General features: G+C 35.8%; 1 protein-coding gene across 7 annotated transcripts in view; it reads left to right on the top strand.

The window, feature by feature from the left end:
* The window catches only part of CEP128 (centrosomal protein 128), a 139,033-nt gene that overhangs the window by 93,816 nt on the left and 19,365 nt on the right, over positions 1-25,852 (top strand). For 6 of the 7 annotated variants that reach the window (XM_075503370.1, XM_075503368.1, XM_075503369.1 and 3 more), the window contains 2 exons: positions 8,927-8,976; positions 15,164-15,187. In XM_075503370.1, coding sequence (XP_075359485.1) covers positions 8,927-8,976; positions 15,164-15,187 — 74 coding nt within the window. The remainder of the gene's footprint in view (positions 1-8,926; positions 8,977-15,163; positions 15,188-25,852) is intronic. The other variant, XM_075503365.1, reaches the window with a different exon arrangement.

Raw genomic sequence — 25,852 nt, 5'->3', positions numbered from 1 at the left:
AAATAATGTTTTGCAAATAGAGGGTTTTCTATAGCTCTGCAGTTGTGTCTCACCAATTTCTCAGTGTTTCTGTGGGTTAATAGCTATATGGTGCTGTCCCAGCTGTGTTGATTTTGACGTACCATCTCGCTAGATTCTAGAGCCTTGATTGTCTTGACCCTTGTGGGGTCAAGACCCTTGATTGTCTTCTGGCTGGAATTCAGCTTACTTGTTTGGACACTACTTTAGAGAACAAACACTACCTGGGACACCACCTCTGAATTTATAATAGTGGCAGCTCTTCAGAGAAGACATTCATAGCTCTAGATGACAGATCTCCATAAAGATTTGCATTGCCATATGGACAGTTCCTTTTCCAGATACAAAGATGTGTTTGGCACTCTTCATAAAGATTAGCTGGTACACATCACTAATGGCTCAAGAGCTACAGTAAGGTCTCTAGATATGATCCACTGCTCCTAGGAGAGCCTCTCTTTGAATAATATGCCACACATACTTGTTCTGCCCCTCTACTGTAAATTCATCTAGCCCTTTCTCCTCTTCCTCATTCTTCCCACCCTGTTTCTCTTATAGACATCCTTCTCATTAGACCTTGCTTTTGCTTGAACCTTGTTTTGTTTTCCTCTCGATTCATGTGTCATGAAGTATGCAGTTTGACATAAAAGAAGGAAGAATTTTGGAGTAACAGAGGCCAAGAAAACATTTCAGATTTAAGAAAATTAAATGCCTGTATTGAAAAAATTCAAATTCTGAATGCTGACTGTCAGCCATAGTCTGCTTGCTCCAGAAGTGAGGTTGTTCTGTGGCTCTTAATATAGAGCATCAGTCTCCAAACATTTTTGAACACATACCCCTGTCAGTAAAAAATTTTTGAGCGCACACCCCTAATATATGTATATTTATTTATTGATAATAAACACACATATAATAAATATACATAGGTATTGATAATAAATAAATATACACACCTTTGGGAGTGCAACCCCACTGAGCTAGAAGGCCATTATTCTGTGCCTTGATCACATTTTCATAATGGAACCATCTTTGATTCAGAATAAGACAACGTTTTTATTTTACCACATCAGGATTAGCCTTCTGATATGTCTGTGTCACTAAATGTTTCTTACTGAAACTTACTGGGACTTACTAAAGCATCTAGGAAGCGATGCGTCCTCTGGGAAGTCGTTCTTCAGTCATTATTTAACTAGAAACCCTAGGGACCCTCAGGAGCTGTTTGGAATCCTCTACAGCATCTTTGCTGGTACAGAAGAGTCATTCAAAGGAAAACAATGGATTGATTACTTATAGCTGTTCTTCAAGATATGTTAATTATGTATATATTCACAACCCTCCCTCTTAATCCTCCTACAGGAGCTTTCAATTGAGAATCAATATGGTTCAAAATAAATATGGTAGATATAGTTTAACATCTCTCTCCCAGCTACTAAGTTAGGCAATTGCTAAGACATAGTGAAATTTTGTGCTGTTCTCACCTTTTGCATTCATAAGAATATCTTTTGCATGGATTTCAGTGCACTTTAAGCCTCACATCAGCTCTGTGAAGACGGGGAAATATTTTCTTTAGCCATTTTAAAATGAAGCACAGAAAATTTCCCAGGAAGATACTAACATGAGTGGCAGAGCCAGGAATAGAACTAAAAAGTCTTATGTAAGCATTAGAAAAAAAAAATTCTCATTCTTTTGATAAAGGCTTCTTTTAAAAATGCGTAAGCAGCACATTGGAACCTATAATTTTTTGTTTGGTAATGTTGTAGTATAGTTTTCTGAATGTATTTAATCTCATATTCAGACAAACTATTCCAACGCAAGTATATTTGGACTGTAGAAGGGGTTATAGCAACTCGGCATAGTATCTTGTATACTTAAACTGTGTATGTGAAATATACATGTATTCACTCTTGTACTTTTGAATTCAATGTAAGACAGACACTGTAATAGTTCAGGTAATGGTAGGTAAAGAGGGGTTATAGAACTGATGAGGAGAATTTAGGACAGCTTCTTGGGACAAAGGAAAAGTTGGAAGAGGTTTTCTAAATGATGCGTGGGAGATAGTGAACTATCTGCATCAAATACGAATCAAAGTGAAAAGGAAATAATAAAGAGAAATAATGGTGTGAAACATAAGGAAGAATTACTGAAGGAAGTAAATTAGAAGCAAGATTTATACCTGTAGAGAAGTCTTTGACAGTCCAGACATCATGTTTAAAACAAAAGGAAGTATTTTTTTTACACAGTACATGCTTCAATTATAGAAACTCATTGTTGCAAAATGTTCTGGCATCCAAAACAACAAATAGGTTCAATGAAGAAATAGTCAAGTTCGCGGAGGTCAGATAGATTGTGGACAGTCCAGATGCAGTCCTTTTTCTTAGGAATTCTCTCAGCTGCTCATTGCTGGAAGCTGCCATCAGAGTAAATAACATTACCGTTTTTTATCCTCCTGTCTTAATATCCACTCATGCTTACTGTCTGAACTGGGATGTAGGCTGCTTGATTTTAGGCCTGAACCAGTAAGATACCACTAATTCCTACAAGTCTTATAAAAGTCATGAGTATGACTTGAATAGAAAATTATCTGAGAATCTTAAGTTGCACTTCTCTGTTGTCCCTCACACCCCCCAAATGATTACATTTTGCTTCTATATGTTATCCTTTTCTTTTCCCAAAAGTGACTAGCTTCTTTGCAAATAAGGAAATATAGACCAGGCCAGCACTGGAGATGTGAACATTTACAAGTTGTGCTAAAAAATATCAAACTTGTGTAAGCCCCAGGGACTAGAAAGAAAACACAGTATGTTCTGTTTCTTGCATAGCAATAAGTCTTTTAGGGAATCTGAACAGTGAACTGTTTCCTTCTCTCTTAGCTTCAGATGCCTTTTTTCTATTCTCTGGTATGATTGTGGGTGCTGCTTCAGGTTAATGCAAACGCACGCGCCACTGTAGGTTTAAGAATCTGCTTTGAAGTTCCACAGCAAAAATAAAAGTGTATGCCTAAAAGGTATCAAAAGAATTAGTTCATTAAAAGAAGTCAAAGTTTTGTGTAAAGTATATTCTTTTGAAATTTTGACTATGTTACTTACTAAAGACTACAGTAGCTATAAATTGCTGGAATTTATAAAGGCAAAGAATATGGCAAAAGGGAATCCCTTTTTTTAAATGGTATTCCTTTGAGTTTGGAGGTCTCTTTACATGTGGATGAGAAAACTATTGATTTAGATACAGATAAACAGCTGTTTCATTCTTGGTGGTGATGAGCACTGCATTGATTGCAGTGGTGGTAACTGAATTAGAATGTTTGAAGACAGTGGAATATGCTCAATGTTAATATAACAGTTTGCTAATGGACTAGAAAGCTCTAATTGGTATTAAAAATCCCTTGAGACTTTTTATGTTTAGCAGACACTACAAAGAAAAAGAAAATGCAGTGACCATTGAGTTTGGCCATGAAAACTATTAAATGAAAACTATCAACCATCTGAATACAATTCAAAAAAACCCCCAACTTTTGAGATGTCTACCTGCTTTATCTTCATTTGCTAAACCTTTGAATGTGGTGGGGATGAAACTAGCAGGATAGAAATATTCTATATCTTAGAGTTACTGTATGCTGTATTCAAGTCAAACAGTATCACCTTTGACTTCAGAGATTTATTTATTTTTTTAAGTCTTGCTTGGGATTACATAAACACATTCTAAAATGCTCATAATTTATGGGCCTTGTTCTACACTAGCAAAACTTAAGGTTCTAAGAAATAGCTATTTCTCTAGAGCTCTTTTAAGATAATAACATGTTTATGTAGAAATTTCCTTAATGGCTTACATGTATGGCAAGTACTGTTTCAATTAGAGTAGTTTGAAGTGAGTCCCAGTACTGTTTTACATCTCAGTTGTTTTAGTGCCAGAGCGATTTGTGGTGTCTGGCCTGACTGTACAAAGGTCCAGCCTCACTGAAACATCTTCTAGTATCGAGTGTTTCTGGACCCTGACTGTTGTCACGGTGCTGTGAGGCCATTCACCAAAATCATACTAACACAGGTACAGGGTGAAATTGCAGTTGTTCTGTCTCTACTAGCCATGAATATATCTATTCTGAAACATTTTGCTTAAACTGGTTCAGTTAGAAACAGCTTAATTCACCCCCCAAAATAGGGCCTTCATGTCAGATTCATTGTGTGAAGAGAAAAACTTGTAAGTGGTATAATACGTGATTAAACTTTGCTGTGTAGGCATGTGCAAGATAAGTAATTTCTAGCTGAGAGAAACTGGTTTATTCAGCTGCTTGAAAATTCCTTCAAACTTGATGGAAACCTCCTCGGCTGCATCTACAGGAATGCTGCAGTATCTGTTCAGCAGCTTTGTGCGAAACATATCCAAATGATGATTGAAAGCCATGGGATGTGTATTTGAAGTGAGAGTGATAGGAAAGACTTGAAATAAATATACTGCAATTTTTGATCAAAGCAAATATAAGATATTATCAGGGTGTCTAATTAAGTGATTTCTCAAGAGTTTGCCATACGCTTGTGTAACATAAAACCTAAATTTCTATGGTTGCAAACTTTGGGAAATCAAAAATAGTTTTACTAATGTGTAAGTGAAAGCCCTGACTTGTGTTAGGAGAAGAACTGTTCTTAGCTTGATGATGCAAAAAATATATTGACACTTTTCTCTACACTGCTATTCTTTTCTGGTAATAACCTGGATTTCTTGTTTTAATGTCACATAGTAGCAGTATTTTGTGTGCTATATGAGTTGCTGTATAGTTTCCTGTGTCATCTGCAGCTGCTTCAGAGAGTCTTGAGTCAGATCTGCCAGCAGCTTGCAGATATCTTGGATAGTTTGCAGTATATTAGCTATGTATGCAGAACTGAATTGAAGTGCAAATGTCAACTTCAGAGTAATCTGAATCACATTTTAGGGTTTTTGATTATATGACTAGATATCTGTGACTACAAGAACTGATTTTGTGTACAGTTCTGTATTTGTGTGTTCCCCTTTGCTAGAACAAGTTGTGAATTAGCAGGTACCAAATTTAAATTCTTAGTGGTGAACAGAAAAATCTGGTATTAATCCAATTTGTTGACTTTTCTCTGGCACGTCAATCTTCACAGAGAATGTGAAGCAGAATGTGGTCTATCTCTATCTTCAGATTCTTAAAATGAGAGGTCATGCAGTGTTTAAAATCCATTTCCTACTTAATAACGAATGAAGGCTGTTCAGTGTTCTTTCTGAAATAAATCTGTGATTTTTAATTCAAATTCTTGGGAGGTTGCTTGCTCCAGGTAATATAAAGTCAATGCCCTGTTTCTAGCTTTTTTTACTCCCAGAACAGAGGTAAAGGAGTTGAATGGCTTTTTAACAATCTAGAGTTACTTATGGGCACGTTAATGGATTAGCTAGGATAAATAAGATAATACAGTTGTATTTTACTCATTCCAATCAATAAATATCTGCTCCTAAGTCTATTTTCTGATACTTTTCACCAGCAGTGATAATTACAACTGGGGGGTGGGGGGGGTGTGAGTGTGAAAAAAGTCTGTCTGAATAATTGCATACCTTTTTCCTCACTTATCTGAGAGTTATGATGGAATATAAAATCTTAATCTCCAGGTTAATATTTGCACTATTTTGCAATATATGATGTTGTCTCAGTGTCAGGCAAACTGCAGAAGATACTGATTCTTATGGAATGTTTTAAGTCATAACCTGTATATTTCCTGGAAGTTTGATCAGATAAATCTAAACCACTGTGGTACAACTGCAAGGATGCTCACCTGGTGTTCACTGACACGTAGCTAAAGGAGATATGAACCTTAGATGATTTGGAATTTAATTACTGTAAATAAATTATTTTTGTAAAACTACACAAAAGTATGATCCCTAATTTTGCAGACAATATCCTGAACTTGGTGTTGATTTTGAGTTGTATTAAACAACTGAAACGTATTTGATTTTTTGAATAGTTTTAACTTATAGCTCCTTATAGGATTGCGAGCTTCATATTGAACTAAAAATAAAAAAAGGAAATATATTGATGAATATCTTTATTTCTAAAAGTAATTTCTCTTGTTGTCTTTTTCCACGTATTATTCATCTTTTGGGAAGAACCATCAATGCCTGAAGGTGCCTTTGTAATGCTTTTTCATTAATGCTGTTTCTTCTAGACAATCTATAAATTGATGTGTTCTGCGCCCCATGAGAATAGTGATATATTGCTTTAAAAAAAACCAAGAACCCTGTGGTTATATTAGGCCTTGAAAGATGATCATAGCAGAATTGTTCACAAATGTAGAAACTCATGCCACTATGAAACTTCCTTTAGGAAAGAAAGTTTAAGAAATTAGTGAAACTCAGAGGCTGCTCACAGAATGAATGAAAGGAGCCTCCACTAGAGCTAGCGACCGTCTTTGCTATATTAGAGACACAATGCATTCTCTATCTTAAATTTATTGTAACATTATTTTCTGGCACTGAACATATAAAACTTGCTTGCACAAGAACTTAAATATGGGAAGTGTTTTACAAATTATAAAACAAATCAACAGAACTTTTCAGATGAAGTAAGCAAAGATATTCTGTTATTATAAATAGCAATGTTTAAAAGAATGCTACAATATGCTGTATTTTTATGGGACTTCTTGTATAGCTGTGTAATATGTATTGCTTTAATATTTTTTTTTTGCTTTAGCTTTGGAGAAAACGTGCTATTATTTTAGATGAAGTGCTAAATGGAATCATCACTTTAAATGCAGAACTTGGTTCTTAAATACATGGTCATAAAGGGCAACTCTGTAAAGTAGGTATATATTTTCAGTTAAATAACACCACTTCAACACGTACCTGCCCTTCTAGGGACAGAGTTTTATGAAGCATCCTGCAGGACAGCCAATTTAGGCAGTGGTACAATAAAGTAAATGGATTCTAGATATCCCTAATTTCAGATACAGAATTTTCAAATCTAGAGACTGTTAGCAGAAATTAGCTCAACTTACCTTACATTTACAAAAGGCCTTTGAAAAGAACCTTGTAATAGCATCCTTTTCACTTAGAACAATCATGTCTTTACAACAGAATCTCAAATACTGCATTAGAATGAAAATACAGCAATTTGAAGTATAAGAATCTTTTTTTGGTCAGATGGAACATGGGGAAGAATCTTTCATTCCCATTCCTTTCTCATAGATTTATTCCTCCCTCCTCATTTTTTTTAAAAGCTAGTATTACAATACAAATTTTTACCAACTCAGTTACAATACTGGAATATACCCAAAGAAAACATACAGGGCAGCCACTTTCCAAACCCAAATTCTTGCACTAACTAATGTTGATGGCAGCACATTTAGCTACAGTAATTTATATGGCTGTTGAGTCACTGTACTGGAAAGCATACCAAAGAATAATCCAGAAAAACATGAATGTGCCAAAAGAAAGTGAAGAAACAGTCATTTCATTAATTTTAAGAACGGATTTGAAAAAACTGCATAGAAGCTAGGAAGAAAGAACAGCAAGTCAATCTCTCTGCTTGTGAAAGAAATAACTAAAATTTTGTACGTGTTATCTACATCACTTTTAAAGGACTGGTGCCTGAAAATGAGTCTCAAATAATCTGCATGCAGTCAGAAATGGATAATCGACTATGAGAAAAGAGGTAACAGGTTAGGGTGCTCACAAGGAGGCTTCATAACGAGAGAAAGGAGAAAAAAAAGTAAAAGATTAGAGAAATAAAGGAAAGAAGGCAAATTCATATTGGTAGAATATTTTAAGTAGTTTCTATTGTAAAGCATTGAAGCTAATGTTTAATAACCGAACTATGCATTTATCAGTAATCTTTATTTCTTAAGGAAGTATACACAGGTACTTTCAGTTAGCTGTTCTGTACTTGGATGCTGAGGGAATTAACAGTCAGAATTCAGTCCTATGAGGTTGTCAAGGCAATTTCATAATCTCATAACTCTCCTAATTGCTAGCACACTGGGGCATATCTTGATTCAGAGTTGGTCTCTGGCTTAGTTAAAGCAGTGCTCTTCTCATACAAAACTCATGAGTGAACTTCTGATAGTTAAAATAGTAATAAGCCTGCAGCATGTTTTTTGTTTTTCCTGCTCTCCATGAGGTTATAACTTTAAGGTTTCCCAGAATTCTAAATATGATGCAATTGATCAAAACCATCATTTTAATCATAAAAATATGTGAATGAAATAAAATAGAAAAGCAACTCATGACGTATCCCACAGAACTCAAACAGAAATTAATTTCTAACATGAAATGTTACATATGTGCATGTATGTGCCAATGTATATAAGTCATGCAAGTGAATATAAGATATTAGGATTTTACGGTGTAAAGACTATAAAAAGCTTTTCTAATATGTTTGTTACAGTGAACTGGCTATTTCCATTATCAAAATTGTTCCATTTTAGTGAGAGAAGGTAATTATTGTGATAACAGTCAAAATTGTCTGCACTCGTTTCCCTAGGGGAAGTTACTTGGTTGTTAAAAAAAGTAACCTAGAGTAACTTTTCATATATAATTGTATAGCTTTGATAATCTACTTCTATTTTAATCAATTTTCAGAGTGAATCTCTCTTAATTTTTTTTTTCATTCCATTCTAAAAAGACACCAAAAGATTGATTCAAGCATAGGCAAGATTCAAGCAAGGCAGGCTGAATGCTTTCCCCCCCCCAGTCAAACTGTCTTCTTGTGGCTGTTTTTTTGTCACCTCAACAGCCTATGCTTGGAAACAATCATATCACTGACACATTTCATCGATTAGTTTCATCAGCTGAAAAGGAATGTTGTGAAAGCTGTAAAACAAAAACCTCACTGACTGTTTTACACAGTACTTTTTCTGTCAGGCCACGAGACAGGAAGTTGAATTTACAAGTTCCATTTTTCATTTTACAGAGCTACTAGAGAAGACCCTCAGAAGAGAGGAAGAAATGGGAGCTCTCCAGGTATACTTTCTATTTAATTAACTAGCTCTGCTTTTTGTCACCCTTAAAATTACTAAATTGTATTACAACATTACGATTTTCTGAACTCCCTTGTATCTTCAACTCCGCTTTGGAAATACATGCAGCCAAATACAGACTTGATATCTGGTCATACTGACTGCTGAGTTTCTGCCCACCAATTAAGTCGCATGTTAGGGAAGATTAAAATAGTCAGCATTCTCCTGTGAGTCAATAAATCTAGTCCATCAGTGAAAAGAATGCTGCTTTTAAGCCACACTATGTACTGAAGTTGTTCTGTTATGTTATACTGCTGGCTTCATTGAAATTGTATTTGAATAGGGGTGCAAATCTGCATTCAGAACTGCAAAAATGCTTTATATTCTACTTCATTGGTTGGGTTAGATTTTCTGGGCTGTGTTGCTTTCTTCTGTATCTCCAAATAAAACTGAAAGTAAAAGATTTTAAGTCTCTGAATCATAAAATGTCCATAATCACCTTCTTGAGGAAGAAGGGACCAGTCAATATATGCTAGGACTTGATACAATGTAGTAAATCCTCATTGTATGGCATCTAGCAGTAAAGCTGCTTGTGCTACGCACTTTAAATTTGCGCTTAGAAAGTAAGATTTACCCTAGGCTCAGCTTTGGAATAGTATTTAAGCATTACAGTCAAAGAAAACATACTCATTTGAAATGAAAATGGCTAGGAAACCAAAACCAAGCTGGAATGTCTAAATTGTGAGGCTCGAGAAGTTGTTAGGGAGGGTAGTGTATCTATTCTTCAGAATACAGAAGGAAAGAAAGACATTTTTAACAACAAATTACAGCAAACAGTACCCAACATGAATATAAAGTTTAGATACAATATGAAGAGCATATCGATGAAGTAGCATTCTATAAGTGTACTGGAAGCAAGATGTTTATGAGGGAATTAATGAAGATGAGGAAAATTAGGAAGGAAAATGAAGAATGTATTGGATGTTAAGGAAAATGAAATTATGTCTTGACCTGAGTTTTGACGATAGGAGTTTGTTTGAAGATAAGCCTTCTCTTCTCATATAATAAATAGAAGGCATTTTGAGGGCTAGAGGTATCAAAGCGTTAGTGTAGAAACAGTTTAATCCAGTAAGAAGAGAGAAGTTGCAAGACCCAAAAGTTACACAACACACCAATCCAGCTGTTTCCTGTTCAAACAAAAATCTTGGCCTAGCTTTCTGGCAGCTCAAGTTCAACAAGGCTGAGAGCTTGTCTGCGCAAGCAGTTTACACAGGTGCATATCTAGTTACATCAATGTAAAAAGATCTCCTTTCATGTGAAGCAATTCTGCATCTGCTTTCATGTGAAGCTCTATAGTTGACAAATTGTTCTAATGATGTTACTTCTGATTGAATGAGGAGTAATTTTATACTGCAGAAAGTTGCATCGTAATAGTGTCTTGTGTGCATATATGAGCTTGCCTGTATTTCTGATGGTCTGTCAAGTTCCTGATCAAATTGCTTTATGCCCTTCCCTAACTGACAGTTCTGGTTAAGTGTGTGACTTGTACTGCTCTGACTGCTATTTTTGTATTCAAATGCTTGATAGCAGTTTTTTATTCCTTCAGATGCCTATGCTTTCACAAAGTACTCAGCAAAAAAGCTATTCTTTTTCTAGGTAGTATTATGTCCAGCTTAGTCAATAAGTTTCAAAATGTTCCCAGTGTGGGATCCTCTGTTCTTGTAATGTTGTATTCTAAACTGGCAGTGGCTGAATATGTACAACTTTCCTAGCAAAAAATCATAAAAACCAACTCGTGTCATCATAACTGAATCCCCCCAAGCTGTTGCATCTCAATATATAAAGTGTAGAAAGTAAGAGGAAAGTGAGAGTTTATTTAAATATGGCAATTCCCAGAGCTGAAACTGGCACTCTTATCCTTTTGTTAACCAGGTGACATGGAATATTTGTTTCTTCCAAGTCCCAGTTCAGCAAAGCATGTGTATAGTTGGTTAATGGATGAATGCTTTCATTGAAGTAGATTGCTAGAAGGTAATTGTCAAATTAAGGAGCACTAGCAATTAAAATACTACTCTCTGCCCCCAAGGCCTACAGTCCTTGAATAGAATTCCCCTGGTATTAGGTCCTACTCAGTCCTTGGTTCAGTAGACAATAGGTCATGTTGATTGTTGTTGGTTTTTTGACTACAGTTCCTGGGGTCCTGTTTTGATACGTATCTTGTATATACAGAGAATTATAGGTAGTAGGTCAATCCTTGATGCACTTTGTTTGCAGTCTAAACAGACCATATGTGTAAAGCACGTTCAGGAAACAGGTGGACGGAAAGATTGTGTGTTTTAGACTATGGACAAGCCATTGAAAGCAGTCAGGTTATCATGACTGACGGAGTTAGTTCTTGTTACTTGAGCCGTGAACGCTGACCATAGTCTTAGAAAAGCTAGAGACATGAGGAAATCTTCTGTCAGAAATCAGTGTATTGCTGTGGGCAAATGATGGCTGGGGATACCATGAGGTTCTTTGCCGTGTCTTTGCATCAAGTAACAAGAATATTCCCCAGAGCTAAGGATGTATGTTTTATTATGCTTTTAGTTTGCTCATTTTTTGAGGGGAGACAAAGAGCACCTTTTATTAAAAATAATTTGAATGAAGCACAATTAGTGCTTCGACACTGCTGTCAGCTGAAAACCATGAAGGACAGAAAGAAAAAAGCAGTTTTGTGAGGATTGTTCTTGGAAATATTGGCCTAGTAGTTTTCATGTATTCCTCTAGTCAGGGGATACGTTGGACGGCAACTAGCATGACAAAGACAAAATAATACTTCATTACGTAGACAGTGGGATTCTTTATAGCTACATCTTTCTACATGAACCTAACTCTTGTCTTATGTTATGTGTCAAGACAGAAAATATGTAATATAAGTGGTTTTTTGATACTGGGTGCTTTGGGAGCTAGGAGGCTGACACTTTGGATGACATCACTGTATTCTTGGTTTTTCATTTTGAACTTGTTGCATACTTTTGCCTAGAGTTTCTATGTTATACATAAATTTATATTTATATATGAATTTCTATAGTTATATATGAGACTTTATATATGTTCTAGATAATATTGATGTTCTCATTACACATATGCTTGCTCTCTGTTGTTACATGTGCACTCATATGCATCATAATACAATTTTTAGCTTGTGAGGGGTCTAGATCACTTTCTACATTCTCTCTTATAGCTACTCCAAGAATATAACCTTACTTCCTTTCTTACTTCACTGGAAGGAAAAAGATTCTGATTATAAGGTTTTCACGTTCCTTTTTGTGAAAACTGTTCCATGAAATAATATGCTGTGCATGATAATTGCAATATTCAACTGTATGGATGTTCTCTGGAAAAACATTTGCAAGCCATTTTCATTTGCTTTGGAATTAATGACATGTTAATATAAATAAAAATAAATATAAAATACAGAATCTTAATTTGAAAATATAAATATATTGATAATGTGTAAATTATCCATGGTAAATTTCCTAATACCTTACATGCTGGTCAGAAAATTAGCTGATGAGATTGTAAGAGTTTATTCAGTTTTTAGAATTTGGCAGCTAGATCATGCGCCTTATTTACTACATGACTCATTTTGAAAACACTATTTATTCTACCATTGGAATCATCCTACTGATACACTTGCTCTAAGACCTTTTTTTCAAAGTAGTCCTTTTTAACTGAAGAAATTGATATCTGAATTTCTGTTCGCTATCACCACAAATTTATGAGATCTGTAAACACCATCTTTTTTTATAGTAATGAGTTTGGGTTTTGTTGCAGAATCTTTAAATAAATATGAGTGTTTGTAACAGCCACTGCAATGTTGTGGAGGAACAAGCATCTCAAAATAAATATTTTTGAGTTTTTCACATAATATTTTTTGTTATAAGTTTGTTCTAATGTACTGAAATACTCAGTCTGTATCTCAGACCTGCTTCCAAGAAAGAATAAAGACTTCAGTATTTAATACACTACCTTTTCTGAGAAAAAAATTTAGTGAAATTCAGTAAACTTTTGCTTATGCAACATTGTAGTTAGAATCTCCAACTACCATGCATTGTGATAGGCACTGAGCAAACATTTCTTAGTAGACAAGTCAAAGTTAAGTATTCTAGAACCTCATATTATCCTAGTTTTACTGATAACAAACTAAAACATAGGTGAAATAAATCTATAGGAAATCTGAGACATGTCTGAGTTTTTTGATTCCCAGCTCTTAGGGATAAGATCATTCTCCATTTTGTTTAAAAAAAAAAAAAAAGTTTACATTTTTGTCTATTTTTTTAAAACCTGCTACTTTGAAAGAGTCCTGTTACTGAAAGTGATGAGGAGTGCATTTTTTTTCTCTCCGTATGTTTGGTTTATTATTTATCATTGGTTTATGCACAGGGAGTTTCGAACCACTGTGTATGCAGTTCCAATATCAGCCAGTTTAGTGGCATCCACTACTGGCAAAATGTTAGCATTTTTTTTTAAACAGTTGTATTGTGATAGTGTACTAGATTTCCATCAAACTTGTTTATGGGTGCATTCCTGTTTTCCCTTTAGATATTTCCTTGTACATACTTTCCTGAACAGTCTTGCTTGGTTTTTTGTACATCTTCAAAACCAATTAGTCTTTTCCAGACGCTGTTTTATTTATTTTTTTAGCCTCACATGATGCAGTTATTTTTCCTACCGTATATTGTCTCACTTTCTGCCTATGATTTAGAATTGTAATCAAAGGCGCAACTATTGTAAGTGGCTGATGAAAACTAACATCATTTGCACCCCAAACATCACTCAGTGAATGAGCTTTAAACATTTCCATAGGATCAACTGTGTCTTTTCTTTGAAAGACTATATGAATAAAAGTTAGACCTTTAGTAATCCAGGGGACACTGGTTTTACACAAATATGTAAATACACAATATGTAAATGCTGGTTTTACACAAATATGTACACCTGTTCAGTTAGTAAATATAATCATTATTTTAAAGTTTTTTAAGACACAAAGACTCTTCTAGAGTTATCACTAACTCATTTCCACCTAGTCTTATAAAAAAGAAAAATGCTTTCGTATTCTTGCAAATGGCAAGACCTGTTTCTGGCTCCCAAATTCTTCCATTGGTCTAAGAAATTTTTGTTGTACCTGTTGCTTCCAAAATAGTGAAGTCAGTTCAGACTTGTCTAACTGTCTTGGATGCTGAAGCAATAAATCCAGATTATTACAATCATTTTTACCTGTTAGGGAGGGGTAGAACAGGAAAAAGTATAAGGATTCTTAGCCTAATCTACCCAGAAAGGGGAAAAAAAAAAGTCCTCTCCCAAACTTTCAAAAAGGTAATATTTGAGCAAGGTAAGAGTTCCTGTAGTGTCTTAATGGGTCAGGTACTCTAAATGTGAGCTCACCTAAGCACTTGAATGTACATTTTCTCAGATTACTTAAAATATCATACCTAGTCAGAACATAGTGCCAGAGTACATGATCTTGATTTTACTAGCTTAATATTTTTCTTAAAGATATTTTTAAATGGAAACGGACTGTTAAAATATATACACTAAATTTATAAATTCTGGGTTCTCTATATTTTGTGCTGGATTAAAACTGACACAAGCTTATTTTGTTTGAATTTTATTTTTGTCTGACATTAGACTTTGACTAACGTCATCTTGTTATTAATAAAACATTCTTCAGAGCTATTTGTGGATGACATAATAATGATACGGAATTTACTTTTTAGTTTTTTAAGGAAATGCCTAAAAACTAAACCAGATGCTAACGTGACATGAACTCCAAAACATGCTAGATTTACAGTCACAGATGATCAGAAAAAGAAATCAAACTTTGGGATACATAAGAGTAAAATCAACAATATTGAAAATCTAATGTTACTATTTGAAAAAAATATATAATGGAGTAAATTTTTTCAAATTCTTTCTTAACTTGTTTCTGGGGAGTTTCATTTCTTTGGAACAAATTTCTAAGTGAGATAGTATGATAGATAGGTCAGAGGTCCAATTAAGTGCAGTGGTTCCTATTCAGAGAGATTTTTACTAAATACCATATGTATGACCAGCAAAAACCCAAAATGAATCCTTTTCATCGTTGTTCAACTTATGTTGCATTTATATTCTTTACTTTCTAATGGCATCTTGTACTTTATTTTTAGGAACATATTATGGCCTTAGAAGTGGTAAGTTTCTTAAATTCATTTCCAAACCAATCACAATGACATTGCTGATAATTTTTCTAAATTATGAAAAATATTATTTTTATGTATTTAAAAAAAAAAGGGTTGAGTTCTGGGTTTTTAACTGTTATTTTACTTTTAAGAGAAGATGTGATAATTTTACACTGCACCTTTCTGTGTAGGCTTTTACTACAGTATTTGAGCACCAGTTATATGAAATACAGTCTAATGTTGTAGTTTTTCTGTACAGTTTTATCCTCATCCTATCCCTGGGAAGAGAAATGCCGTAGATTTGAGCCATACAAAGGATGTTATTTTTGTACTGCTAACACTTCTAATGGTCGAGGTCCATGTGATAGATCTAATAATTTCAGTGATTGTTACGTGTGCTTTTTACATGTTTACACCAGCAGTTGCAGACAGAATCAGTTCATCTGCCCACATCAAAACTGCAACTAAAAGCATGAATGAATACCATTTTAATGATTAATTAATATAGTTTAATAAGATATTAAGTTGGAAGGACAAAAGCCTTCATGTATGTACATGCCATGAATGCAGCTGGATTATCCAGATGTCCCAAGCTAGTAAGTCTGTCAGGTGGAATAGCTGAGATGGGTCTCAGCTTGCCCTAGCATTTCTGAACCATGCTGCTTTCCTCTTATGTAGGAATGTCCCATAAGACATCACACAATAGTATGTATCAGGCCCGTAGTTTCTTTTCATTGGAAATACAGAAAATTTCATCTAAAGAAACCAGTACTGAGACAATATCAAGGCTGCAAATACAAACTTTTTAAATTTGCTTGTGCAAATTATTATTTTATCCTTCCTGATTGTCTGTGCATCTCTGAAAAGAGCTTCTGTTTTCAAAAATGTATTTAAAATATATTCAATATGTTAAAAAAAGCTTGCATTCGCACATAAAAGGCCCTTTGTAAATCAGAGCGCAGTGTTGGAACTCCTGCTTTGTGGGAGTAGGGAGCTAACACTCAAATTCAGTCTCCTGGCACTTCACATAGTGCTGTGTGAGTGTAAAGTGTTGCCAGGACATTAGTTCTGTTCAGGATCATCTCTTATTCATGGTTTGCTTACATGACAACCAGTCAGGCATGTATCCACTGCCATCGTTTCTCACGAACAATGAATTAAACTGCCTGCAAATGCCTTGTCCTTTCTGCTTCCAGAGCCGGTTTTGACACAGGCAGAGGGTAATTGCTTGCAAATAGCATAATGTCATGCAAATTCAGTCCATATTTTGTGACAGTGTTTGTTTCTATTTTTTCTGGAGCCTTTCTACTTTTTATACTTTTAATCTCTTCTACTTTAAGAAGGAAGATTTGTAAGTTATTGTTCAGATAGAAGAGGAAGAGGATTATTATCATCAGTAAAATATAATTTTCTTTCTTAATGCAAGTTGGGAGCTAACACCTGAATGCAAATTTGTGATGCTAAATGCTAGAGCTTGAAATCAATCACTGCTTTCGTTATTGCTGACATTGGAAGATGTGTAATGTTAAGCCCTGAGATTGCAGGCAAGAAAAGTATGGTCATCACTAAGGCTGTTGAATGCTCCCAAGGCACTCATTTTACTTTTGCCATAAAGTTCCTCTGTGATGTCAGGCCAATCACTTAAACGAAATTTTTCACAGACTGCTAATTACTTTGTGTTCCTCATTTTCTGACTTTGTGACTTTTGAGGCCTGATTTTCAGAAATGCAAAGTTTTAGTAATAGCTAAAATTGGTGGGAGCTCCGGCTATGTATATTGCTAAGTATTGCTCAAAAGTCGGATGTTAGATAGCTGACAGTGAATACTTTAAAAGAATAAGTGGTTTTGACCTTTATATCTCTGTTTCAGTTCTGAGGATGATCGCATTCTCTCTCTCTCCTCCCCCCCTTCACTGATCTTACAAAGAAAATACACAGAGTAATACTTACGCAGTCTGAATGTGTCAGGAAGAGCTACGATAGAAAAGCCCTTGAGCTAAAGAATGAATAAGGCTTGCCGTTTAAGTGATCCTCAAGAATACTTGCATTTATAGTGTGTATGTCTGCATAGCTGTATATCTATGCAGCATTTATAACAATGAGTACCTAATAGTTATGGTATTCACATATTTGTGTAGTTTTCTTATCTTCTGTTATTTGAGCGCTCAGAGCGTGACATCAAAAAAGAACAACCAGTCACATATTTTGTGATTTGATTCAGGTTATAGAGAATGGAAATAGAATAGAGACATAAGGTATTAAATTCAAATTTAGACAGAATCCTTAGAGAAAAAAAATGTTTAAGTTGTGTAGAAAAAGCATTTTCTTACGAGAATTTTGACAGAAAGGTGGCAGTTCATGAGATTCATGAAATACAAGATACAAAAAGAGGCGAGAGAGAGAAAAGCCAGAATGCACACATACACAAGCTCTACAACATGCACAGGAAAGCATCAGCTCGCCAGAGCTGTTTTTAAACTGTGAGACCATGGGGTGGCTGGGTTAGGAATCTCATCTGCATTTTCTTCCACAGCATCCTTATTCTGCCTAATACTGGGAAGAAATTGTTCTGCACAGGAATAGATGAAGTTTAGTGCAGAACTGTCTGAGATTTACCACAAGTCTGAAGCCTCTTGCAGCCACTTTTTAAATTGTTTCTACCCTGCATGTACATTTTTAAGCAACAGAAGAGACACGTACATCTAACACTAAATGCATTTTTTAAATCTTTAGATTAAGATTTTAACCTAAACAAACTGTCTGTTTTACGCAATGACCTGAAAACTGTGTACGTGTACATATTTTGAGAGGTATATTTGGCAGCCCACTCTCCTCCCTTTCTCTACAATATACTCATTTCTGCCTCCTGCACTTGCCAGTAAAATTGTGGTAGTAGTCATGTGATGAACTCGGCAACTTAGGCAAAAAAAAAATTGGGAAAGAAATGTGATAGGAACCTAGCAGATTCTTCTCAGAGCTCTGGGTGAATAAACCTTCCAGGCCTATCTTAATCTAACTCAGTGATTTTGTGAGTTGCAGCAAACTAGGGGCGTCCCTTGCATTATCTCTGAGCCCTGTCTGCTCCTTCTCCTCTCAGCAGTCTGAGCTGGAAGCTCCATCTCCTACCTATGACTCATCCTGTCTGCTATCCCCGACAGTTTCTTGGATCTTCTTTTTCCTTAGCCAACTCACTTGGTTCCCAAGGAAAGTGCTGTATTCCCATCCTCCTTCAGGACATGACACCTGATCTGATCACTCCCTTAAGGAACCTGAGAACAAATAGTACCCATCACAAGGCGCCTTTGGATTTTTTGGCTCTTTTCCTTCAGTCAGATCAGTTCTACAATATGATTCAGTAGATAGGTACACCGCTTCTTGCTCCAGCAGGGTGCACAGGACAGGAGCAGAAGCTGGAAGGTAAGAAGGAAGAACAGGGTTACTTAGACTCACTAGTGGATATAAAAGGAGCTGAAGAACCAAGGTGTATTCTGGAATAATCCTTCAACTCGTGAGAAGTGCCAGGGGAGTAACAAGTACAGGCAAAACTGAGGTTTTGAGTACCTAGAGATTATGGGTTTGTTTGGCGCTTTTTTTGGTTTAATACTGTTTAATAAAATGAATTTAATTATTACATAGCTATTAACAAGTAATTTTCCTGATTACTTTAGTAACCAATTATGTAATCTGATGTCTTGCCAGAATGAATACGATTTATCTTTAAATAAGGTGATTTAGTTTATTCTTGAGCGTAGCTTAGTTCTTACATACAGGATTTGGATCTATATTATTTATAGGCAAAGGTGTATGATTTTCTTGGGAAAAAGTCTGTATTGTATTCTCAGCTGTAGCTACAACGGGAAGTGTATCTAATTCTCATAAAGAGGTCATGGTGCATTTTGTAGGTGCACGCTGCTACCGTGCTGTGCTTGTGACTTCAGTGGGTTTCTGTAAACTACCTCATGATCTTTGTGAGCATAAGCTGCAAGTCAGATTCCTCTGCCTTAGTAGTACTAGTCTGACATAAAAGACTGGGAAATTTAATTTGAAATCAACCTCGTCCTGAAGCTATTCCAGTGAACACGTGCATTCTGTATCCTTAGATCAGTAAGACAGCTTGCTGCTTTCAGTAGAGAACCCAGAAGTGAGGTTACCAATTGCTTAGAATACTTGGATCAGACTTTTCTGGACATGATTCAACTTTTTGCTACAGTGTCATAAATCTAGGTTAACTCCAGTAATGCTGTAAGTATTCTGCAAAATTGTTATTTAATATGAATTTCCTTTTCAGTATGAACATTTATGTATTTTGTTGTAACTCAAATTTTATGTTCATGAAAGTAAGGTTTTGAATACCAGTAAAACAAATTTCTGTCTGCACACACTCAGCAATGTAAAAGCTATTCGATTCTTCTACTGTAGTAACAGGCTCAAATTTGCATCAGTTTTCTGATTTATCACCCATTTTAAAAGCAGAATTGGAAGGGTGGCAATGCCCAATGCATTTCACAGACAGATTATGTGACTGCCTGACACCATCCATTTTAGGGTGCGCTCTCTCTCTTTCTCTGTGTCTCTCAATGTGCCTTCTATCAATAAGTAAATCTTCCTGTTAGCTTTTGAGATTATTTCGTGATTGTCGTACTTTGTATGTACGAATGTTTAGGAAATCTAGAATCTAAGGATTAATACTTTCTTCGCCCCTTGGTTTGCTTCTGTAGTGTCTTGCCAAAACTACCATTACATCAAAGGCCTTCTGGTCCTCCCAGAACACAGCCATTCTTTGATCTTATAAAAACGACCGGGAGCGGAGCAGCAGTCTGAGAGCCTCTGTCCACCTGCCTCGCCCTTTCCTTTCCTTTCCTTTCCTTTCCTTTCCTTTCCTTTCCTTTCCTTTCCTTTCCTTTCCTTTCCTTTCCTTTCCTTTCCTTTCCTTTCCTTTCCTTTCCTTTCCTTTCCTTTCCTTTCCTTTCCTTTCCTTTCCTTTCCTTTCCTTTCCTTTCCTTTCCTGTCCTGTCCTGTCCTGTCCTGTCCTGTCCTGTCCTGTCCTGTCCTGTCCTGTCCTGTCCTTTCCTGTCCTTTCCTTTCCTTTCCTTTCCTTTCCTTTCCTTTCCTTTCCTTTCCTTTCCTTTCCTTTCCTTTCCTTTCCTTTCCTTTCCTTTCCTTTCCTGTCCTTTCCTGTCCTTTCCTGTCCTTTCCTTTCCTTTCCTTTCCTGTCCTTTCCTGTCCTTTCCTGTCCTTTCCTTTCCTGTCCTTTCCTTTCCTGTCCTGTCCTGTCCTGTCCTGTCCTGTCCTTGCCAGTGTGTCACTTCCCTTCGCTGGGAGCAGAGGACCTTCCCAAGGTTCCCCGACTCCTTCCTCTGCTCACTCCCACCAAGTAACTTCTGCCGCCTGATGGTGCTTGCAGTCAGCTGTTTCTTTTCTCCTGATGCTCGCCTTCCTCTTCCCTTCTTCCTTGGTGTTGTCTTCTCCCCCTACGTATCTATTGCTCTTGTTGAATACCCTGCTACTTATCGATCCACTGTCCCCTATGATTTTATGCTTTACTTGTTCTTTTAGTTCTTTGCTGTAAAATAATTTATTTTGCTGTTAAGAGTATGTTTTTTTAAACAGTTGCCTTTCTCTCCCATTCATACTTATTTCTCACTTTCTGGCTAATTCTGGGATTCAGAGTGGGAACCAAAAATGCTGAAATAAATAGATTTATAAGATTCTGCACAACTTTTCTAATTATGGACTTCATTTAAGGCTGTGTGCTTACACAAAGCCCACAAACTAAACTTATATATGTATATTTCTAACGTCACCTCTCTGATCTACCGTCCCTCAAAAACTGATATATAGCATTATTTTTAAATTACTCTCTATTAAAAATGTTCTTCATTATTTTGTAAAAATGTATTACTAAATTAACGTAAGAAATAAAATAGCATATTGTTACAAAAATATATATACTTGCATTGAGACTTTGAATACTAAATTTGCAGATAAGCGTAATCAAGAACATTTTGTTGTGTATTTGTTAAAGAATATTTAAAATATTGGCCTAAGAATTTATTGCTAAATTGCCTGTAAGAGGCAGGTTACAAAATGTAGGTAACTGTAAACTTTATTAAACTGCTCTTTGGCAGTCAGGATGACAGTTTTGTGTTTATTTATTGACAAATAATCATGGTGCATGTCTAACAACTTGGTCTAATAACTTCATAGTTTCTCCAATGGTGATATCAGTAATATAATATATTACAGAATCACAAAATGCTTGAGGCTGGAAGGGACCTCTACAGCTCTTCTGGTCCAACCCCCCTGCTCAAGCAGGGTCACCCAGAGCCAGTTGCCCAGGACCATGTGCAGGTGGCTTTTGAATATTTCCAAGGATGGAGATTCCACAACCTCCCTGGGCAACCTGTGCAAGTGCTCAGTCACCCTCACAGTGAAAAAGTGTTTCCTATGTTCAGATGGAATGAGCTGCGTTTCAGTTTGTGCATTGCCTCTTGTCCTGGCACTGGGCACCACTGAAAAGATCCTGGCTCCCTCTTCTTTACGCCCTCCCTTCAAATATTTGTACACATTGATGAGATCTCCCTGAGCCTTCTCTTCTCCAGGCTAAACAATCCCAGCTCTCTCAGCCTTTCCTCACGGGAGAGATGCTTCAGTCCCTTAAAGAATGTTAGTTGCCCTTTGCTGGACTGCCTCCAGTATGTGTCTCTTGTACTGAGGAACCCAGAACTGGACCCAGCACTCCAGATGTGTCTCACCAAGACTGACTAGAGGAGAAGGATCTCCTCCCTTGACTTGCTGCAACACTCCTCCTAATGCAACCCTTACATTCTCCAAGTAGAAACCTCCTTTCAGTATTGTGAAGATGTGTTCCACATGTTGCAAATATTGAACATTTTTGCCAGATTTTAATAAACTAAAATCCTCTGTTTTCCATTAGAGAAAGTAAAAATCTCAGGATAAATCTTTATTACAAAAGACTCTAATTCTTTAGATATCTTAAGTTATTTCTCTTAGTTTAAATAGGAGTAGTAATATACAGTGGTCTTCACTTTCATTTTTTTTGAACGTAGTATGTATATGTATGTAAATACAATTTTAAAGAGAGATCCTATGTGTTCCATCCACAGGATTCTCTTTAGAAATGTTGGCCTTTCATCTGTGGAATGTGTATCTATGAGTTCTTCCACATAATATAGGATGCTTATAACTTGATAAGTAAGACATAGATACATGTGGTATAGCATGCTTTTTGTTCGTTTGTTTTATATATCACAAAACAAGTTAAAATTTTGTTTGACAGCGAACTATTGACTAAAATGTTTCTAATGTGCTGCTAGGTCCTTCATTTTAGATTTAAATGTTTTATATTTCATCAAATTATAACCTTAGGAACACAGACATGTTACACCTATTGATGCTACCATAGGTATTTTTTTCTCTCATTGTTGTGCATCTTTCAATTAAAATGGGGAAATCCATAAGCCAAATTCCTAATTTTTTTTCCTACTCTGATACTGATTTGCTGTGAATCCATGGTTAAATCACTTCTCTTTGTATTTCAGCTGTAAAACTGAACGATATTTCTTCTTTCCCATGAAGACTGTGTTAAATTAATTTTTTTAATGCTTTCTGGAAGGCTTGATGAAATACTGTTAGCATACAAAACATTAATGTAAATTACATGTAAAGATCTTTAGCCTGCATAGCTCTAGAAAGTTGAAGATAGGATTCATGAATGAATGACAAGGAAGTCTTTATACCTTTTAAGAATGTATGCCCACTAACATTGCTTTACTTTAAACACTCTGCCTCTTGTGTTATATTTCTTTTAATTTCCAGTAATTCCAGTAATTAGTCTTGATCAAAATCTTAATAAATGATAAAGAATAGATTCTCAAAAACTAGTCCTGTGGACCCCCAGTAGTACTCGGAGCACTAGCTGATAATTCACAGAGAGCTGGCTTGCCAAAAGACAGCACTGTCTCCTCCACATTTGCAGCTGCTAGTATGCATCAAACAACTAAAAATTCCTGAAATACTTTCCTAATATTTTTCCATGTAAACAATTCCCATAGTTACCACAGGGATGTTATGTGCTTATGAATGAGAGAAGAGATGGTCCATGTCATTGCAAACAGGAAAGGAAGCATCCATAAAGCTCTCCTAATTAAAATGTGGTCCGCCCCATGCAAAAACATCTGGAGTCTAAATTAAAAGTTCAGTTAATTTGACATTTGCAATGCTTTGTTAACAAAGGTCTTTTGTTTTTCATTAGTACAAGTGTATTGTTTGCTTAAAAAAAAAATCTTACTAGTTAAACCTTTGATGAAACAATGTACTATAGAAAAAAAGCCAATTGAACTTGTATGTTGTGTATCTTGATAAATTTATATGTGTTGCCTATCTTTGTAAAGGTAAATTGATTTCTTCATGTGCTGAAATCATCAAAACAATGGTATAATTGGAGTAATGGTATACATGGAATATAAAGATACAAAATACATTTTTTGTTTTCTCTTAAAGTTCCCTCTATACATATGATGAGTACATCATACGTCACAGAATGTCCCAGCTATCATGGAATTTGCCTGGCATATGAAAGTCAACAGAGAACCTCAGGCCTCTTAAGCAGAACCACACCCTGTGTAAAAGAAGAGCTTAAGATGTATCAGTCTAGTGCTGGAGACAGAAGCTGACAATGCATAGTTTTATGGATGTTAACAGGGAAAGCAAAGGATACCTTTATACATGCTGGGTGCATCCTGTTCGTGCTATTTAAGTATTCAACATGCTAAGGCCATTTAAAAATAAGTCATCATAGGTCACCTTTAACATTACATCTTTCATCTGAATTGAGTAACTGCCTGCTGGCATGCATTGCAGTCAGTTAAAATTGCAGTTGCATTTAATCTTATTATGGGTATTCTTTGGGGATTAGCTAACTGGTACTTAAGTCAGCTCTAATTTTAAAAAATATCTGTCCAATACAGATAGCCATTTGTTTTTACCTACCTCAGAAAAGAAAGCAGCACTGTACTTGAAAGTCAATGAAATTTCGTTTCTGGTTTATGTTTATGTGTTTTCAATATATCGACTATAAAGGCAAACTTTAGGAGGGCTATATACAAACCTGCTTTAATTTATTTGCATTTAGCATTGAAGCTTTGAGACTAAAAATAAAATGCGTATCTGATTTTGATTTAGATCTGTCCCTTGAGACAGTGTGAAACTGTCTATCACCAAGAATACATCAATATAGGAGGATTAACTGTTCACACGCAGTTTAAACATCAAAGTGTTTGTATGAAGTCATGGAAAATGAGTAATTTGTTTTATCATTCTCTGTGAAAACATAAACGCCCCTTTTCAAAGTAAATAATCTTTATTTTAAAAACAGAAATATTAATAACACTCACTTTATGGAGGAGACTGCTGTTAAGTAAAGTACCATTAATACTGGTTCAGTCAGTACAATTGGTGTTTCTTCCTCTTATCGGAACCATCAGTGCACTGTATCAGTACCTTCTGTTCCCTGTTAAACAATGAGCAGACAGATGTGATTGCTCTCTTTAGGATTATTTGTATGCATTATGGCATACAGCTTTCCGATTTCTGGGAAAAAGGTTAACAGTACTTAATTGCCCTCTATGTCAGGTGCTTCTAACATCCTTTTTCACATTTTATCTGTGCAGCTAAATCCATCTCTTTTAATAGAATAGAGAGTAGTCATTAATGATACAAGTATGGCATTTGATCCACGTTGAGGAAGTTGCTGTGCATGTCATTAAATTACCAGACCATTTCTGTGAGCCAGCTAAAAGCTCTTTCATCACCTTTCCCTCCCATTCTTCAACGTATCCTTTTGTTGCCACCTTCTTTATTGAATTTCCCCTAACAAACTTGGCTTTTTTCTTTTTTCTGTTTTTATTTGCACATCACTACTATTCTTTTCGTTGCTTTTATGAAACAGGCACACATTTCTGTCCCTGAAAATGTTAGCGTGTGAGTTATCCTATTCAAATCACTCCACAAACTGCTCAGAAGACTGTGAGAATTTTAGAATATGAAAGGAACTGTTCTGGTTAAGACCAAAGGTCAATCTAGCCCAGCTATAGACATCGCAACAATGGCCAAAATAAAATGCTTAGGGAAGAGTGTATGAACAGGACTGACGTATATTTTGTTTCCCACTCATTCATTCTGATTCCAGCCATTCAAAGCTCAGAGACTTCCAGACTTAGATGTAGTTTCTACAAATTTGGAACCCTTCCATGATCTTTCTCATTCATGAACTTCCCCAGTTTTCTGCTTAAACCCGTATAAAATTTTCTATCTTTATGTGACTTCTGATTTTATGCAAATTGGTCATTTCTCCCCTCAGGCATCTGTCTTCCTGGCTGAAGAGTCCTGTGTTTTTGAGTCGTTGTATTTAACCACTTCTCACATGGAAACAGTGCTCCATGGCTTTGATCATTCTTGTTGCTCTTCTCTGACCTTTCCCTATTTCTATTCTGAAATAGGGGTCCACAGCTGCACTCAGTAGTCAAGATGCAAGCACGCTGTGGATTCATACTCAGCAATAATTATGTTCTCTGGCTTTTTTCCCTTTCCTGATTATATCCAGTGTTGATTTTGCTTTTCTGATTTATATTGAACACTGAGTTAGCAAGTTCTTGGA

Source organism: Mycteria americana, chromosome 5 (genome assembly GCF_035582795.1).
Source record: "Mycteria americana isolate JAX WOST 10 ecotype Jacksonville Zoo and Gardens chromosome 5, USCA_MyAme_1.0, whole genome shotgun sequence".
Classification (NCBI taxonomy): Eukaryota; Metazoa; Chordata; class Aves; order Ciconiiformes; family Ciconiidae; genus Mycteria; species Mycteria americana.
The sequence above is the reverse complement of the archived record's forward strand: the minus strand, read 5'-3'. Positions and strand labels throughout refer to the sequence as shown.